The 19607-nt window shown below is 45.7% G+C and overlaps 1 protein-coding gene across 1 annotated transcript in view; it reads left to right on the top strand.

Annotated features, from left to right (window-relative positions):
- The window catches only part of LOC139420789 (Rap guanine nucleotide exchange factor (GEF) 6), a 132567-nt gene that overhangs the window by 31073 nt on the left and 81887 nt on the right, over positions 1-19607 (top strand). The window contains exons 5-6 of the mRNA XM_071171056.1: positions 11959-12028; positions 17352-17483. Of these exons, the coding sequence (XP_071027157.1) occupies positions 11959-12028; positions 17352-17483 (202 nt within the window). The remainder of the gene's footprint in view (positions 1-11958; positions 12029-17351; positions 17484-19607) is intronic.

Below are 19607 nucleotides of genomic sequence, written 5' to 3'. Positions count from 1 at the left end.
GTGGACTGAAGCCGGCATGGGAATCTGAACGCAGCTATGGGCTAAATCAGTGGTTCCCAACCTATTTTTCACCAAGAGAACCCTTTTTCCACATTTGAAAAATGTTACGCCCTCCCTTTAATTTGAATTGTTGGTTATTAAGAGCATATATTGAATGCAAAATAAAGTAACCCGATACACCCGATTTCCCCACATGTTATTCCGCTACCAAATGTTTTTTTTTTTTTATGGTCATTTATATGAAACCTACATTTAATTCTACATATTTCAAAGAAAGTGATTTGATCAATTGATAGCGACAGATTCACACATTGAATCTGGTTATTCCCAAGGAAAGTCAGATGTCTTTGACTCGTCTACTTTAGGACACAGCTCAGCTTCTGAATGACAAACCAAAGATATTCCCATGTGCAGCATCCGAGTCGCGTCTTCCTCTGACATTTGACCACTTTTGTTTTTATCCTAAAGCGTCAGCGATTTAGATTGTTTGTACCAATCACAAATTGTTAAAAAAAATAAATAATAATTGACGCCTCAAATCAAGGAAGGTTGGGAATGGGAACCCATGTACTAAATGTTTTGGAATTCCCTGCGGGTAAGGCACGCATTGGCAGGATGCCATCGGGCCTGTGTAGTTTGAAATGATACCGTACTATGTCGATTTTGAATCTCCTCTCAACATCTGAAAGACAAGCCTACTACTACCGAGGGAAAGGCACATTTAGCAAGAAATTACTGAGCCAGCAAAAGCCCATTGGAAGTGTCTCTTTCTACTCGGTTTCACTTAAAAAAAATTATTAATCTTAACTTAACCACAGCCTCGATGAACACAATACGAAGTGATCCTATACCTGATGGGCAGGTTATCTTCTCAGCTCTTGTGAAGTTCTCATGTCTTTCCATGTTTTGATTCTGGTGAAACCACAGCCCTTCTCATGGACAGAGGTGGTTGATTATCTGCCAGTGGATCAGGTTCCTTAGAATCTCATATATTTTCATTTGTTTGTGTTTTTCTAAAGTAAACCTCATTAGTATTCTTTCTCAGTAATGTAGACTAGTGGTTTTATTGACTCATTTGTTTACTGCAAAATAGCCTCCGACACTCTACTCAGCAAATTGGATGCAGTCTATCAACAGTGCCATCCGTTTTGTCACCAAAGCCCCGTATACTACCCACCGTTGTATGCTCTCGTTGGCTGGTCCTCGCTACATATTCATCGCCAAACCCACTGGCTCCAGGTCATCTATAAGTCTTTAGTAGGTAAAGCCCTGCCTTATCTCAGCTCAGCTTACGCGCTTCAGCGGGTATATTTCACTGGTCATTTCCAAAGACAACCCTTCCTTTGTCCCTCTTTCCTTCCAGTTCTCTGCTGCCAATGACTGGAACGAATTGCAAAAATCACTGAAGTTGTAGACTCATATCTCCCTCACTAACTTCAAGCATCGGCTGTCAGAGCAGCTTACTGATCGCTGCAGCTGTACACAGCCCATCTGTAAATAGCCCATCCAACCAACTACCTACCTCATCCCCATATTTGTTTTTGTTTTTTTTCTGCTCTTTTGCACACCAGTATTTCTACTTGCACATTCTCGTCTGCACATCTATCAATGGGGTTGTTAATTGCTAAATTGTAATTACTTTGCCACTATGGCCTATTTATTGCCTTATCTCCTTCATTTGCACACACTGTATACAGATTTTCTATTGTGTTATTGACTGCATGTTAGTTTATTCCAGGTGTATCTCTGGGTTGTTGTTTGGGTCGCACTGCTTTGCTTTATCTTGGCCAGGTCGCAGTTGTAAATGAGAACTTGTTCTCAACTATCCTACCTGTTTAAATAAAGTGAAATAAAAATAAATATATAAATAGTATGCCGTGGTTAACAAAAAGCCTCTGTCCTTTCTGTCAATGTCAATATTCAACCCTGTGGCTTGAGTTTGATAGAATTACACTCAATTTCACCTAAATACTTCCTTGAATTTCATCGCCCCCTCCCCCCTTACATTGATGCTATTTTGTGATTGTTGCTGCTGGGCATAGTAACAATAGTACGTTTTACGTAGTTGTAACGTAGTAGTTATGCATTTCTAGTAACTAAAATGGGGTTAGACTAGTTGATGAGTATTTCAAAATGTTGTGAGTCCCAGGCCTATCTAGTACTAGGTTCAGTGCATTGTGTTATTTTCATGTTGGTCAATTTATTGCTAGCTGATATGGTCTTGGCTGTAGTGTTAATGACTGTGGCATTTTGTCCAAAGAGAGCAGAACAGTCTGAGCTAAGAGCAAGATGCTCGGCTCCAGCTAGACAGTGGTTTGTGGTCGCGCTCTCTCTCTTCATTGTTAGTCATCGTTACCGTGGAGACACGGGTGCTAAACAACTTCTGTTTTCTTTTAGTTTCTAACCAAGCTGTTCCCGAACTGAGTTTACTTATTGACCAGGCTTGGTTACCAGGAGGGTAACATGACTGACTACCTCAAGTGTCTATATTTGGCTTAAAGACGTGTGTGTGTGTGTGTGTGTGTGGCTGTAGTTTCTCACCGAGGGCCTTAGGCTTTGCAGCTGTCTGGAGGTTTGGGTTGAACCTCTTCTCTTACTGGACATCTGGAGAGAAAAACCCCTCAACACCTGCTGAAAGACCTATCTGTTAGTAAACCCCCCCAAAAAAAATGTTTACTGCACAGAGTTAGGACTGCTTTTGGCTTTTTAGATTTGTCATAATCCAGTTACTTTACCACAGAACTGTTTTGATAACAGCGCTTCGAGTGAAAAATAGGATCTCTGTGTTCTAGTCACTCTTGCCTCGCCCGAGGGGCCAGAGCTGCTGATGCCTTTGCTGTGGTGGGGCGCTGTAGTGTCAGATAAGGGGAGAGAAGGAGATAATGGAGGGCCGGAGTGAGGCGTAGGCAGTAGGCATATATTAGCTCCTGGGGGATGAGATGGAGGGAGCTAGGCAGGCATGCAGAAAGGCTTGGCAGGCAGCATTTCCCATCAGCTGACAGGCTGCACAAGGCCGGGCCCAGCCTCACTGGAGTGTGGAGAGAGTTGTCAAAGCAAGGCTGACCTCCGGCTCTCACAGCTGATTAAGCCAAGCAGCCCTCCAACCCTATCTGAGCAGAGAGACAGTGAGCGAGTGTGTTGATGGTGTCCTAAATTAAATGATCACGTATACAGACCACAAATTCCAATTGGCTGTACTTACACTCTTTAACAACATCCTCGATTTGACCCCAATAACTACCGTGGGATATGCCTCAACAGCAACCTTGGGGAAAAACCTCTGCATTATCATTAACAGCAAACTAGTTAATTTCCTCAGTGAAAACAATGTACCGAGCAAATGTACAATTGGCTTTTTACCAAATTACCATACGTGAGACCACGTATTCACCCTGCACACCCTAATTGACCAACAAACAAACCGAACAAGGACAAAGTCTTCTCATGCTTTGTTGACTTCAAAAAAGGTTTTGACTCAATTTGGCATGAGGGTCTGCTCTACAAATTGATGGAAAGTGGTGTTGGGGGAAAAACATACGACATCACAAATCCACGGAGAGGCGGGAGGGAGGGGGCGCGGAGAGGCGGGAGGGAGGGGGGCGCGGAGAGGCGGGAGGGAGAGGGGTGCGCAGAGAGGGAAAGAGGTGCGGAGAGGCGGGAGGGAGAGCGGGGCGGAGAGGGAGAGCGGCGGGAGGGGGAGCGGCACGAGGGAGAGCGGCGAGGTGGGAGGGACAGCGTAAGGGTCTGCTATACAAATTGATGAAAAATGGTGTCCATGTACACAAACAACAAGTGTGCGGTTAAAATAGGCTTAAAACACAAATTTCTTCCCACAGGGCCTTGGGGTGAGACAGGGATGCAGGTTAAGCCCCACCCTCTTCAACATGTATGTCAACGAATTGACGCGGACACTAGAACAATCTGCAGCACCCGGCCTCACCCTACTAGAATCTGAAGTTAAATGTTTACTGATGATATGGTGCTTCTGTCATCAACCAAGAAGGGCCTACAGCAGCACCTAGGTATTCTGCCAGACCTGGGCCCTGACAGTAAATCTCAGTAAGACCAGAATAATGGTGTTCCAAAAAAGGTCCAGTCGCCTGGGCCACAAATACAAATTCCATCTAGACACCGTTGCCCTAGAGCACACAAAAAAACTATACATACCTTGGCCTAAACATCAGTGCCACAGGTAACTTCCACAAAGCTGTGAACGATCTGAGAGACGAGGTAAGAAGGGCATTCTATGCCATCAAAAGGAACATAAAATTCAACATACCAATTAGGATCTGGTTAAAAAATACTTGAATCTGTTTTAGAACCCATTGCCCTTTATGGTTGTGAGGTCTGGGATCCGCGCCCCAACCAAGAATTCACAAAATGGGACAAACACCAAATTGAGACTCTGCATGCAGAATTCTGCAAACATATCCTCCGTGTCCAACGTAGAACACCAAATAATGCACGCAGAGCAGAATTAGGCCGATACCCACTAATTATCAAAATCCAGAAAAGAGCCATTAAATTCTACAACCACCGAAAAGGAAGCGATTCCCAAACCTTCCATAACAAAGCCATCATCTACAGAGAGATGAACCTGGAGACGAGTCCCCTAAGCAAGCTGGTCCTGGGGCTCTGTTCACAAACACACCCCACAGAGCCCCAGGACAGCAACACAATTAGACTCAACCAAATCATGAGAAAACAAAAAGATAATTACTTGGTACATTGTAAAGAATTAACAAAAAAACAGCGCAAACTAGAATGCTATTTGGCCCTAAACAGAGAGTACACAGTGGCAGAATACCTGACGACTGTGATTGACCCAAACATAAGGAATGTTTTGACTATGTACAGACTCAGTGAGCATAGCCTTGCTATTGAGAGGCCGCCGTAGGCAGACCTGGCTCTCAAGAGAAGACTGGCTATATACAAACTGCCCACAAAGTGAGGTGGGAACTGAGCTGCACTTCCTAACCTCTTGCTCAGGATATGACCATATTAGAGACACACATTACACAGATCCACAAAGAATTTGAAAAGGAACCCAATTTTGATGAACTCCCATATCTACTGGGTGAAATACCACAGTGTGCCATCACAGCAGCAAGATGTGTGACCTGTTGCCACAAGAAAAGGGCAACCAGTCAAGAACAAACACCATTGTAAATACAACCCATATTTATGCTTATTTATTTTCCCTTGTGTGGCCCTATTTGGCCCTAAACAGAGAGACAGAGAGTACAGAGAGACAGAGAGTACAGAGAGACAGAGAGTACAGAGAGACAGAGAGTACAGAGAGACAGAGAGTACAGAGAGACAGAGAGTACAGAGAGACAGAGAGTACAGAGAGACAGAGAGACAGAGAGTACAGAGAGACAGAGAGTACAGAGAGACAGAGAGTACAGAGAGACAGAGAGTACAGAGAGACAGAGAGTACAGAGAGACAGAGAGTACAGAGAGACAGAGAGTACAGAGACAGAGAGTACAGAGACAGAGTACAGAGAGTAGAGAGAGGCAGAGAGTAGAGAGAGGCAGAGAGTAGAGAGAGGCAGAGAGTAGAGAGAGGCAGAGAGTAGAGAGAGGCAGAGAGTAGAGAGAGGCAGAGAGTAGAGAGAGGCAGAGAGTAGAGAGTAGGCAGAGAGTGCAGAGAGTAGAGAGAGAGAGAGAGAGAGGCAGAGAGAGAGAGAGAGAGGGGCAGAGAGAGAGAGAGGCAGAGAGAGAGAGAGGCAGAGAGAGAGAGAGGCAGAGAGAGAGGCAGAGAGAGAGAGAGGCAGAGAGAGAGAGAGGCAGAGAGTAGAGAGAGAGGCAGAGAGTAGAGAGAGAGGCAGAGAGTAGAGAGAGGCAGAGAGTAGAGAGAGGCAGAGAGTAGAGAGAGGCAGAGAGTAGAGAGAGGCAGAGAGTAGAGAGAGGCAGAGAGAGAGAGAGGCAGAGAGAGAGAGAGGCAGAGAGAGAGAGAGAGGGGCAGAGAGAGAGAGAGGCAGAGAGAGAGAGAGAGGCAGAGAGAGAGAGAGAGGCAGAGAGAGAGAGAGAGGCAGAGAGAGAGAGAGAGGCAGAGAGAGAGAGAGAGGCAGAGAGAGAGAGAGAGGCAGAGAGAGAGAGAGAGAGAGAGGCAGAGAGAGAGAGAGGCAGAGAGAGAGAGAGGCAGAGAGAGAGAGAGGGGCAGAGAGAGAGAGAGGGGCAGAGAGAGAGAGAGAGGGGCAGAGAGAGAGAGAGGGGCAGAGAGAGAGAGAGGGGCAGAGAGAGAGAGAGAGGCAGAGAGACACACACACACAGTGGGGCAAAAAAGTATTTAGTCAGCCACCAATTGTGCAAGTTCTCCCAATTAAAAAAGATGAGAGGCCTGTAATTTTCATCATAGGTACACTTCAACTATGACAGACAAAATGAGAAAACAAATCCAGAAAATCACATTATAGGATTTTTAATTAATTTATTTGCAAATTATGGTGGAAAATAAGTATTTGGTCAATAACAAAAGTTTATCTCAATACTTATATACCCTTTGTTGGCAATGACAGAGGTCAAACATTTTCTGTAAGTCTTCACAAGGTTTTCACACACTGTTGCTGGTATTTTGCCCATTCCTCCATGCAGATCTCCTCTATAGCAGTGATGTTTTGGGGCTGTTGCTGGGCAACACGGACTTTCAACTCCCTCCAAAGATTTTCTATGGGGTTGAGATCTGGAGACTGGCTAGGCCACTCCAAGACCTTGAAATGCTTCTTACGAAGCCACTTCTTCCTTGCCCGGGCGGTGTGTTTGCTGATGGTAGGCTTTGTTACTTTGGTCCCAGCTCTCTGCAGGTCATTCACTAGGTCCCCCCGTGTAGTTTTGGGATTTTTGCTCACCGTTCTTGTGATAATTTTGACCCCACATGGTGAGATCTTGCGTGGAGCCCCAGATCGAGGGAGATTATCAGTGGTCTTGTATGTCTTCCATTTCCTAATAATTGCTCCCACAGTTGTTTTCTTCAAACCAAGCTGCTTACCTATTGCAGATTCAGTCTTCCCAGCCTGGTGCAGGTCTACAATTTTGTTTCTGGTGTCCTTTGACAGCTCTTTGGTTTTGCCCACAGTGGTGTTTGGAGTGTGACTGTTTGAGGTTGTGGACAGGTGTCTTTTATACTGATAAAAAAGTTCAAACAGGTGCCATTAATACAGGTAACGAGTGGAGGACAGAGGAGCCTCTCAAAGAAGAAGTTACAGGTCTGTGAGAGCCAGAAATCTTGCTTGTTTGTAGGTGACCAAATATTTATTTTCCACCATAATTTGCAAATAAATTAATAAAAAATCCTACAATGTGTTTTTTCTGGATTTTTTTTTCAAATTTTGTCTGTCATAGTTGAAGTGTACCTATGATGAAAATTACAGGCCTCATCTTTTTAAGTGGGATAACTTGCACAATTGGTGGCTGACTAAATACTTTTTTGCCCCACTGTGTGTGTGTGTGTGTATATACATACGTATATATATATATATATATATATATATATATATATATATATATATATATATATATATACACACTTTGACAACGTAAGTAATTTTTAAGTTGCCATGTCAATTGATTTAAAAAAAAGAGAGGCACAGAGAGAGCGAGAGAGGCTATTCGCTACCCCCACCTTTACCAAAAAGTCTGTAAACCTGGTCAAACGGCTTTACATTAATCTTCCAATAGGATGCTTGCCGAGGCCCCGGTGAAATAGACAGCCGAGCCATGGTTATGTGGTGATCCGAAAACACCACCTGTGAGAATGGTAGCGCCCAACAGCCTATTGCTCTGATTCCTGGACATGTAAAAACGATCATGTCGGGCTTGCCCTCACCCTAGCTCCAAAAACCTTCACCCATGTTTACTGTCTAGTGTTGGGATGTTTAGTTCTCCAAACATCCACTAGGTCGAACTGATTAATGATCGTCCCTTAACACTCCCACTGACACTGAATGAGGCTCTTCCCCATTTCAGACCACTTTTACAAAAAGGACTACCACCCCTGCACTAAAATTTGTCCCATGGCTCAACACACTTTCCCCTTTTCACCAGAGCCCCCAATCGACTCCATTCACCACGTCACTATGCGTCTCCTGCAGAAACAACACTTGTACTTTTTTTTTTTTTTTTTTACATATTCACCCAACACACTCCTCTTTCCTGCATCTCTGGCGCCATATATGTTGAGCAATCCTACCCGACGAGTCTCCATAAGAAGTGGGAGGAAAGCCAGCAAAGAAAGAGACCAATAGCAAAGCTCCAAAAGCCCCAGTGTCAGAAAGAAACTATACATCTAAACAGTGTCTGAAGGTAGACCTTTACACGATGTGGAGACCCACTTCCTAAACCGTTTCCTGGGTGAGAGGACACCATGCCCCTCATTTTTCATATCATGTTGTACTGTTTTTACCAACTTTCTCGGATCAGAAAAAAACAACCTCAAGGTTAACTTTTTTTTCTCATTCAGGAACCTTGTCAGTTCCCTCCAACATGTTCTTTGACCCCTCTGCTTGACTGGCTGTCAGCTCTGGACCCATTTGAAGAGGAGTCTGGAAAAAAGGCCTCTTCCTCAGACTCACTTTCCTCCTCATCTCCATCTCCCATCCTGACCACCTGCCCTTCACCTGCCTTATACACCTCACCTTATTCAAAAACATAAACTTGCCTCCAGAATGAAACAACGTGCTTAACGGCATCTGCCTGAAAACCTGCCGAAAGTACACGAAAACTGCAAGCAAACTTACCAAAACGACTTCGCTCTTTCCTGATTTGATCTACTGTAATAAACGGGGGCAAATTTGCAACTACCACTCTTGTTGAACGGGTAGAAAGAGACGAAATTGGCACCAACTCACCCCTTACAAATATTCCACTAGCAATTAGCCCACCAACCAAATTTGCTCTTTTCACGAACACAAACACAGCTTTGTTCATTTTAGAAGCGGAATGTATAAATTCAGATCCTACCTGTTCACCGACTGCGAACAGAATCTCCTCCACTTTAACTCCATTCTCAGGAACACCTTAATCCATGCCGTATCGACAGCGTCTCTTCCTCGCTAGGCTGAGAAGACATCGTGCGCACCACACCTTCCAAACCCCAAGAAACTAACTCTGTCCTCTTCCATCTTAACTTTGTAAAAACCTGTGGATACCGCAGGTATCGTGCATTAACCTTCCACAATAGAAAAAAAGTGTATGTATGAATATGTATGTATGTATGTAGTGTGTGTGTGTGTGTGTGTGTGTGTGTGTGTGTGTGTGTGTGTGCGCGCAGAGGCGCGCAGAGAGAGAGGGGGATAGGCGCGCAGAGAGGGAGAGGCGCGCAGAGAGAGGGAGAGATGCCACAAGAGGGCAATCAGTGAAGAACAAACACCTTTGTAAATAGAACCCATAATTGTTTATTTATTTTCCCTTTTGTGCTTTAAAAAAATATATTTTCACATTGTTATAAAACTGTACATAAACATAATATGACATTTGGAATGTCTCTATTCCTTTGAAACTTTTGTGAGTGTGATGTTTACTGTACATTTTTTTGTTTATTTCACTTTTGCTTATTATCTATTTCACTTGCTTTGGCAATATAAACATATGTTTGACTGCACGATATGATGCCCAGGATTCTGGGACATATTGCAACAGTGGAAGTTTCAGTCTCACGAATGGTAAATAATGTATTGTCATTTTGGAGTCACTTTTATTGTAAATACGAATAGAATATGTTTCCAAACACTTCTACGTCAATCCGAATGATTACGGGTAGTCCTGAATGAATGGCGAATACTGATGAGTGAGAAAGCTAGAGGCGGAAATATCACAGCGCCCAGACATGCTAACCTTTGGGGATGGGTTAAATGAGGAAGACACATTTCAGTTGAGTGCATTCGGTTGTACAACTGACCATGTATCCCCCTTTCCCCTCACCATTACAATAGCATGGGAGGTTAGCGTTTTAGGAGCCGTATGATATTTGTGCTTCTGACTTTCTCACTAATCACAGGTCACAGTTCATTCAGGACTATTCGTAATCATGTCCGCATCCATATTAATGTAGAAGTGGTTTTAAACATCCTATTCTTATTTACAATAAAAAAATGCTCTTGTGGCTGTCTTTACAATGTTTTGTTTTTTTGTTGTTGTTTGCGCTCGTTAGCATACTTAGCCACAGTCTCCATAGAAATTCTCTACATCATTTTGTTAGCATTCTGGCAATAGACGCCCAATGGGTTTTTTTTGTTTTGTTTTTTGTTGTGTTTTATTTTGGTGCCCCCTTGTGTACTCAGCGGGCAATACCCTAAATCCCGGGATGAGAGAAGGATGGTATGACGATATGAAAATCTGGATAGCGCCCAACCACTTGGGGTCAGCCCGTCAGGAAGTTCAGAACCAGGGCCCTGAGCTTAGTGATGAGCTTGGAGGGCACTATGGGGTTGAAGGCTGAGCTGTAGTCAAATGAACGGCATTCTTACATAGGTTCTTCTCTTGTCCAGGTGGCAGTGTGCAGTGCGATGGCGATTGTGTTGTCTGTGGACCTGTTGGGGTGATATGCGAATTGTAGTGGGTCAAGAGTGCCTGGTAAGGTGGAGGTGATAGGATCCTTAACTAGCCTCTCAAAACGCTTCACGATGAAAGAAGTGAGTGGTACTGGGCGATCAGTCATTTAGTTCAGCTACCTTTTTGCTTTCTTGGGTACAGGAGCAATGGTGGACATTTTGAAGCAAGTGAGGACAACAGACTGGGATAGGGAGAACACGCTTAAATGACTTGTCACATCGGCCACTGAGAGGAAGAGCACACAGTCCATGACAAGGAGAGTAGGAAGGTACGATACAGGACTGTTCTTGCTCAGCACGCGTCTCGTAATTAAAATCAGTGAGTCTCACAGAGCAGTAGCTTCACAGTGCTGAAATCCTCGCTTTCGCTCTTAATTGGAGCGCCGTTATTTTCGGCGCCATCTGCTTCTTTCTGATTGTGTTCTATCTCCTCTCCTCGCACACTTCCCCGTTGGGTTGAATTAGTTAGTGACTGGTTTGGTATCTCATGAGGAAATCATGGTACACAGAACCGGCTCCATTCCTGTGAATGGGGAAGTCACTGGGCTGACTCTGATACTATTATACCGTGTGATTTGATCTGAAAGGAGAAGTGTGGAGGCCATCCGAGCCAGCCTGTTGTGTTTTTGGTGGTGCGCAACCAGTGAAACGGTTGAGTCCTGTCGTTTGTCCCAAATGGCAACCCTGTTCCCTATATATATATATAGGCTCTGGTCAAAAGTAGTGCACGATGGGCCTTGGTCAAAAGTGGTGTACTATATTGGGAATTTGGGACGATGCCCGGTGCTGTGTGGAGAACAATAAGCTCATTTGTGATCCTAGTCGAACATGAGCTTGTTGTCCAGAGGGGAGCAGTTGATTCACTATGAACCTGTCCTCAGGCAGGTAGCCTGGTGGTTAGAGCGTTGGGCCAGTAATCGAAAGGTTGCCGGATCGAATCCCCGAGCTGAGGAGGTGGAACTCTGTCGTCCTGCGTCCTGAACAAGGCATCTAAGCCCACTGTTCCCCGGTAGGCCGTCATTGTAAATATGAATTTGTTCTTAACTGACTTGTCTAGTTAAAGGTGAGATTTTCTTCAACTTTAGCCTGGCACTAAATGACAAATTCCAGTTCAACTCAATGCCTTAGCGGAGAATGAGTGTTGATTTCTCTGGATCACTCTTAGAAATAGGCCTGTTGTTGCTTGAATTGGAGGTTTGCATTCGCGGACACAGACGTCAGTATTGACTGAATCTGCAATACATTGAAACTGCCACTGAAAATCAGCATCTCTAATTTGCTATGTCAAAGTGTATTCAGTGTTGTACAGGACGTGGGTGGGTGCCACCCTGGCCTTGTGAAGACGTCTCTCTGCCTCTTGGTTTAACACTCTGTTGTCCTCTGTGCTGTGTGTTCTCTCTCCCCACAGCTTTGGCAAGCAGCTGGGGGGCAGGCGAGGCTGTGAATGCATCACTTTAGAGCCGACAGAAATGATCGTGGTGAGTTGAGCCGCCGCTTCGTCCCGCTTGCTCCCTCGCTCTCTCTTTCTCTCTCTCTCTCTCCCTTTCTCCATATCTACCGACTCAGTACAGAAAGACGGGAACAAAAACAGTGACTTGTGGCGGTAGGGAGCCGCTTTACCCACGTGCGGTCTAGAAATCGTTGGGGGGGGGTGTTCTCAGATCCGGACTCATTGAGGAAAATAAATGAACATCCATGGGTGCGTGGCGTAGCGTTTGGCGAGGAGTCTGGGTCGCCAGGAAAAGGAAATGCACACAGCTCCTAGAGAATTAGATTGTTGTCCTGAATCTCTCCTCTCCATAAGTTTATCAGCTTCGTCTGACCGAGGCCTTGATAGCCTCGATCTTAGAAAGACAATAATACAACTCGATGCGATGCCCACAAAGTCACCCAATCAGTGCGCAGGCCTACGTTGACGTGTGTCTGTAAGGCAACTACAGCTCGTCATAAGTCCAGCACACCGGTCAAGAGGCCGGGGCAGGTAAAGCAATCTACTTGAGCCATCTCCCTGAGCAGCCTGTCCAGCGAGCCCGGCGCACCGCTGCATCTGAAGCAGAGGCAAGGAGGGAGGGAGGAAGCAGGAAATGAGCTCCTCTATTAGATTTGGCCTGCTGGTCTCGGTCCTCTGTCCATCTGCTGGTTATCATCCACTAGAGGAGGGGCATGGGGGGGTGGGGGAAATGAAAGTCTTCACCGTGTGCAGATGGACTGGCTGATTACCTGTGCCCGGGAGGACGTGGGGGGGGGGGGCATTACGTAAGCTGCTTGTTTGTTTGTTGTTCCTATACGCCCATTTCCTCACCCTATCGTCCGTAGGACTGCTAATAACCACAGCCAGTGTTGTGGGTGCTGTTGGATCAGTCCACACGGGCAGCAGAGAGAGAATGAAATGAGACAGGGAATGTTGGGAACGACCCTTCATTGATGGCGTCGTAGCAAAGTCATTGGAGAATAATCACTTGAGTTCTAAACTGACAAAGGTGTCAAACATGTACCTTTACATGACGACTATTTTAATGGACATGCGTTTTGCATCATTCCCACACCCAATTGAGGCCTCAGTGCGTCCCTGAACAGCCTAGACGTGCCTAATGCTTAGCCACTGCATGTGTGTTCAAATGAAGCCATGTTGCATGACTGAAAATGACATTCGTTCCCATTAATATTCCAGGGCAGGTAATGGAGGGAACCTGAGCCAATACAGACAGTCACGCAGACACAAACACATACTCTCTCACTCTCTCACTCTCTCACTCTCTCACTCTCTCACTCTCTCACTCACTCACTCACTCACTCACTCACTCACTCACTCACTCAGTCACTCTGGTTTCCTCTCCTCACTCACGCTGCTGCACCACTCAGTCAAATCCCTCACATTCCAACCAATTAGCTGATTGAGTCCTGGGGAATTATCACAGACTAACTGCTCACGTCATTTGCGCAGCCAGGCCAGTGGTTGGACTCGTTGGAGATGTCTGGCATTTTACTCTGCCTTGCCTGCCTTGCCTGCCTTGCCTGCCTTGCCTGCCTGCCTTGCCTGCCTGCCTGCCTTGCCTGCCTTCCTTGCCTTCCTTGCCTGCCTGCCTGCCTTCCTTGCCTTCCTTGCCTGCCTTGCCTGCCTTGCCTGCCTTGCCTGCCTTGCCTGCCTGCCTGCCTTGCCTGCCTGCCTGCCTTGCCTGCCTTGCCTGCCTTGCCTGCCTTGCCTGCCTTGCCTGCCTTGCCTGCCTTGCCTGCCTTGCCTGCCTTGCCTGCCTTGCCTGCCTGCCTTGCCTGCCTGCCTTGCCTGCCTTGCCTGCCTTGCCTGCCTTGCCTGCCTTGCCTGCCTTGCTTGCTTCCTTGTAGTTCACGCACCGAGACCGGCCCATCCAGGAGACGTTCTGTTTACTACTATGTGTGTTATTACAGGTATTAGTCCTTAGTGTTTTAATGTTAGGTTGAGATGCTCAGTCAGTTAGGCTTTCAGTCGGGTTGGTTTTTCATTACAGCAGCATGTGCTGTTCCATAAACCAAACCCTCCTAGAGTTGTTATTCAGTACATTTCAACCATGACAGAAAATCTTTGCGCCTCGTATCTGTGACAAGCGGGGTCCGTTTCTCTGTTAATCTCTAGTGACAGGCTAAATGGCCAGGCTTTTCCAGTACGGCCTTGACGTGTGGGCTTTCCTCTCCCTTGCTGTCGCACACGCGTGTTAGTGGCTAATGCACGCACGCACAAGCACACATGACTGGTCTCTGCAGGAAAAAGCCTCGTCTGTCCGTTGCCGAAAAAAGCATGGCTAAAACTCTGACTTCGTGCTGGACTGTCTGTCAAAGTGTGCACCTGTCTCACTAAGGGAGAAGGAGGTAGAGCGAGAGCTAGGTCACAAGGTTATACACCCCCTCCCCCCGCTACAGCGCTAGATAGAACTTTGTGGAATGCTGCAAATCTACAACGACCAAAAATAAGCATTCTGTCACTGCCAACGTACTAAATTCGGGAGGCCCAATCGATTGTGAGATACGACGTATACATTTTGTGTGATCAATTTGGGTCACGGGGTTGACAGTTTGACCTTTTCTGCGAACTCTGCCAAGCAAGCAGGAAACAACAGCCGTGGGCCTCCTGCGCGCGCGACAACATGCACAAGGAAACTCCACATAAACACAACGCTGTCGCCGTCTACTTTTCAAAATACAACGGACTTTACCACATCACCCAACACAGCGTGCCTTCTAATGTAGGCCTATTGTCAGAGTCCATTTATCTCCTTTAATGCCTGTCTCTGTAGCCTAAACAAAGCCGAAAAATGCTTGAGTCCCGTGTGCGGCACAACACGCAAAGCTTTACTCCTTCGAGAAATGTACAGTGCATTCAGAAAGTATTCAGACCCCTCAACTTTTTCCACATTTTTGTTACATTACAGCCTCATTCTAAAATGGATTAACTAGTTTTTTTCCCCTAGTCAATCTACACACAATACCCCATAATGACACATTTAAAGCTCTGTCAGGTTGGATGGGGGAGCGTTGCTGCATAAAACTAAAGATAAATGGTGTATTGCAGTTGATTGGTGATAATGACATGAACATATCTATTCAGCAAGACGTTCATGCAAGCATTATAATATATTTACAACCCAAAAGTAATGCGAAGTCCACTCATAACTTATGACATGAGCAATATATTTAGACGTCTGGGCCTGACAGCTAACTGCAGGCTAACTAGGCAGAGAATTGCATCATGGGAGACGGAATGCACCCTGGGAATCGGCGTATGCTGTAGATGAGGGCAAAAGAGGCTTTTCAAAGTGACAAAAACAAGGAATTGTGCAGTATGGCTAAAAACGATAAAACATCAATGCGTTTCAAATCTTCCAGGAGTGCATAAATACTAGCAGCATAATAATTGTTTATTAATGGCAGACTTGTCCTTTTAAGGTTTTGGTTGGGGTTAAGGGGTCAGTTTCAGATTGTGGTTAGTTGTTTTGCAGGTCAGCAGTGTGCATATAGTCTCTACCGTCTGTCCCGGCCAGCTGATGTGCCGAGGAGAGGGGTCTGGGGGCCACACCCTTGCCATGCCTCTCCCATCTCTTCTCATCCTCTGTGCCCATCATGTGTTTCATTACATCCTGATGGATGACTGGAGCTCACAGAGATGACAGCCCTGCAGTCTGTACACCAAGACACACACACACACACACACACACACATTCTCTGGGTTGGGTTTGTATATTGCAGACTACCCTCCCCACTCTGACCCTCCTCTGCATCCTCCTCTCAATCTCAATCTCTACTCCAGGCTCACCCACTCCGATATGAACTAGAAATGTCATCTAAGTAATTGAGCGTAGGGAAACAGTCGGCGATAAAACGTGTTCTTGTGTACGTAATTGTTCACCCGCGATGCGTAAAATACAGTGGGAAAAGTTGGTTTGCGTGAGCAGGGATTTCACGACTCGGAGAAGGAAAGAGAAAGCGAGAGAGGGAGGAGTTGGGGGGGGGGGAAGCCCAGCATTGTTCAGACGAGTGCAGATGTTTTCTGTTAACTGAGTTTTTAAAGGTTTTTTTTCCGGCTCCCGCTTTTCTTTCCTCCAGCTAGGTCGGCGGTGGCATTTGGCCCTCTCTGTGTCCAAACAAGCAGAATTTGATGGGTTTACAAACACACCACAGAGACTGGAAGGTTACATCAGCTCCTCCACTGTCCCGATAAACCCGCTCTCTGGCCTCGTAAAGCCTCCTCTCAAACAACACTGACTTTTAAAAAAAATATGAAAAAGTAAAAACCCCACCGTATGATTATGACCGTCAAAAAAGCGTTGTTGTTCTAGTGAAAATACTCTCTTAAAATATGTGACTCTTGAACAGTTGAAGCATTCTTCCTTACATTTTTTTTCATAGTTTCAATGTTTTCCGATAGATCCGTTTCACAAATCACCTCACAAATGTAAACTGTTTGCTCAGCTTTGGTTATACACCGAGTGTACAAAACATTAAGAACACCTTCCTAATATTTAGTTGCACCCCCTTTTCCCCTCAGAACAGCTTCAATTCTTCGGGGCATGGACTCTACAAGATGTTAAAAGCGTTCCACAGGGATGCTGGCCCATGTTGACTCCAATGTTACCCACAGTTGTCAAGTTGGCTGGATGTCCTTTTGGTGGAGGACCATTCTTAATACACACGGGAAACTGTTGAGCATGAAAATCCCAGCAGCATTGCAGTTCTTGACACAAACCGGTGCGTTCCTAATGTTTTGTACACTCAGTGTATAACGTGAAAAGGAAATAAATTCCCCAGCAATAACAACAGCGTAGTAGTACAAGCGCTCAGGAATTAATTGTATGGCCGGAATCTTTTTTTTTCTTCTTTTTTTTCTGTTCTGCTAGGAGAGGATATTTGTAGATTGACGGTTTCCTGCAGGAAACTGTGGCCTCACTGTGAGTTCTGTTGTACAGCAACAGCAACAGCCTCCTGACTCTAGACAGCAGACCGAGACAGAATGACTAGAGCTATTCTCGTCACAGCCTCGAAGAGAGCTAGAGAGAGCGCCTCATACCGTCCTCGTCTATATTCGCCTCTTCTCTCGCCTGTCTTGTGGATGCCGTCCCCATGACGCTGCGCTTGCACAGGCTCTCTGTGCTGTGGAAGAACTGGATGTTCAACCAGGAGCCTGAACAGGACCTGATCCAGGATCAGATCTCAGAACCAGCAGCCAGTCAGAACTGGGATCAGTCAGAACAGGGACAGTCTAGTAGTGGTGGAGGCCCTGCGCTCCCGACCCAGAGCTCTAGCACTGAGGCCCAGCTTGGTCATGTGTTTCAGGTGGACAATGCCAGCGAGGTTGAGGAGAGGGCGTTGCAGAGGGAGGCGTCCCAGAGACGTTCCCGCCGACGCTTTCGCAAAGTCAACCCCCGGGGAGAGCGGGAACTGATCACTGACGGCCAGGAGCCCACGGTAATGTATAGCCTACTCACTATCACAGTTGCTGAAGTTAAAGGACGTATACTAGGCTCAGACAGGACGATACCATTGACAGCAGTGTGGAAGCCAAGGTGTCGGTGTACTTAGTTCTCTGTGTGGAGTAAGTAGAGTTGACTGCTGTGGTGGAATGTATAAAGGTTGAACAGACGGCTTAACGAAGTACTGGTTGTTATGTGATCGGTAAAGGTCTAAGAGCAGTTTGTGGTTGAGATGTTGGTCCACAGCTTCCAATGTGTCCAGGATACGTACGTAGGAATAATTTTTGTGTTGATTTCATGCCTGTATTCTACATTTTAATCCACGCTGAACTACCGCGGCTCTATAAAGCCTGTTCCATGTTCTGCAGGGGGCTTGCTTGCTATTTGTGTCAGTATGAAATGGTGTGTGTGTGTGCTGTGAGGAAAGTACAGTGCCTTCGGAAAGTATTCAGACCCCTTGACCTTTTCCACATTTTTACGTTACAGCCTTATTCTAAAATGTTGTTTTACACAATTTAATCAATCTACACAAAATACCCCATAATGACACAGCAAAACAGTTTTTTGAAATGTGCGTTAATTTATTCAAATTAAACTTATATTTCACATTTACATAAGTATTCAGACCCTTTACTCAGTACTTTGTTGAAGCACCTTTGGCAATGATTACAGCTTCGAGTCTTCTTGGGTATGACGCTACAAGCTTGGCACACCTGTATTTGGGGAGTTTCTCCCATTCTTCTCTGCAGATCCTCTCAAGATCTGTCAGGTTGGATGGGGAGCATTGCTGCACAGCTATTTTCAGATGTCTCCAGAGATGTTTGATCAATTTCAAGTCCGGGCTCTGGCTGGGCCACTGAAGGACTTGGCTGTGTGCTTAGGGTCGTTGTCCTGTTGGAAGGTGAACCTTCACCCCAGTCTGAGGTCCTGAGCGCTGTGGAGCAGGTTTTCGGCAAGGATCTCCCTGTACTTTGCTCCGTTCGTCTTTGCCTCAAACCTGACTAGTCTCCCAGTCCCTACTGCTGAAAAACATTCCCACAGCATGATGCTGCCACCACCATGCTTCACTGTAGGGATGGTGCCAGGTTTCCTCCAGATGTGGCGCTTGGCATTCAGGCCAAAGAGTTCAATCTAGGTTTCATCAGACTAGAGAATGTTGTTTCTCATGGTCTGAGAGTCATTTAGGTGCCTTTTGGCAAACTCCATGCTGGCTGTCATGTGCCTTTTTACTGATTAGTGGCTTCCGTCTGGCCACTCTACCATAAAGGCCTAACTGGTGGAGTACTGCAGAGATGGGAGAGCATTCCAGAAGGACAACCATCTCCACAGAGGAACTCTGGAGCCCTGTCAGAGTGACCATCAGGTTCTTGGTCACCTCTCTGACCAAGGTTCTTCTCTCCCGATAGCTCAGTTTAGTCGGGCGGCCAGCTCTAGGAAAGGTCTTGGTGGTTCCATATTTCTTCCATTTAAGAATGATGGAGGCCACTGTGTTCTTAGGGATCTTCAACGCTGCAGAAATGTTTTGGTACCCTTCCCCAGATCTGTGCTTAGACACAATCCTGTCTCGCAGCTCTACAGACAATTCCTTCGACCTCATGGCTTGGTTTGTGCTCTGACATGCACTGTCAGCTGTGGGACCTTATACAGACAGGTGTGTGTCTTTCCAAATCATGTTCAATCAATTTCATTTACCACAGGTAAATTTGTAGAAGTTGTAGAAACAACTCAAGGATGATCAATGCAAACAGGATGCACCTGAGCTCAATTTTGAGTCTCATACAAATGATCTGAATACTTATGTAAATAAGGTATTTTTTATGTTTATTTTTATACATTTTCAAACATTTCTTAAACCCTGTTTTTGATTTGTCATTATGGGGTATTGTGTGTAGATTGGTTTTAGAATAAGGCTGTAACGTAACAAAATGGAAAAAGTCAAGGGGTGTGAATTCTTTACACTGTGTTTGACAAGTAGTGTGTGAACTGTTGGGTGTGTGTGTGTGTGTGTGTTGCATGTGAGTGCAGCATATGATTGAGTGTGTGTGTGTTTCTGTGTCTCTCTGTGTGTCTGTTACACCTGTGTGGGTGATACAGCTGCATCTGTGTGTGTCAGCTCCCT

The sequence above is a fragment of the Oncorhynchus clarkii genome, chromosome 12 (genome assembly GCF_045791955.1).
Source record: "Oncorhynchus clarkii lewisi isolate Uvic-CL-2024 chromosome 12, UVic_Ocla_1.0, whole genome shotgun sequence".
NCBI classification, from domain to species: domain Eukaryota; kingdom Metazoa; phylum Chordata; class Actinopteri; order Salmoniformes; family Salmonidae; genus Oncorhynchus; species Oncorhynchus clarkii.
This window is presented reverse-complemented; position numbering and strand designations above follow the sequence as displayed.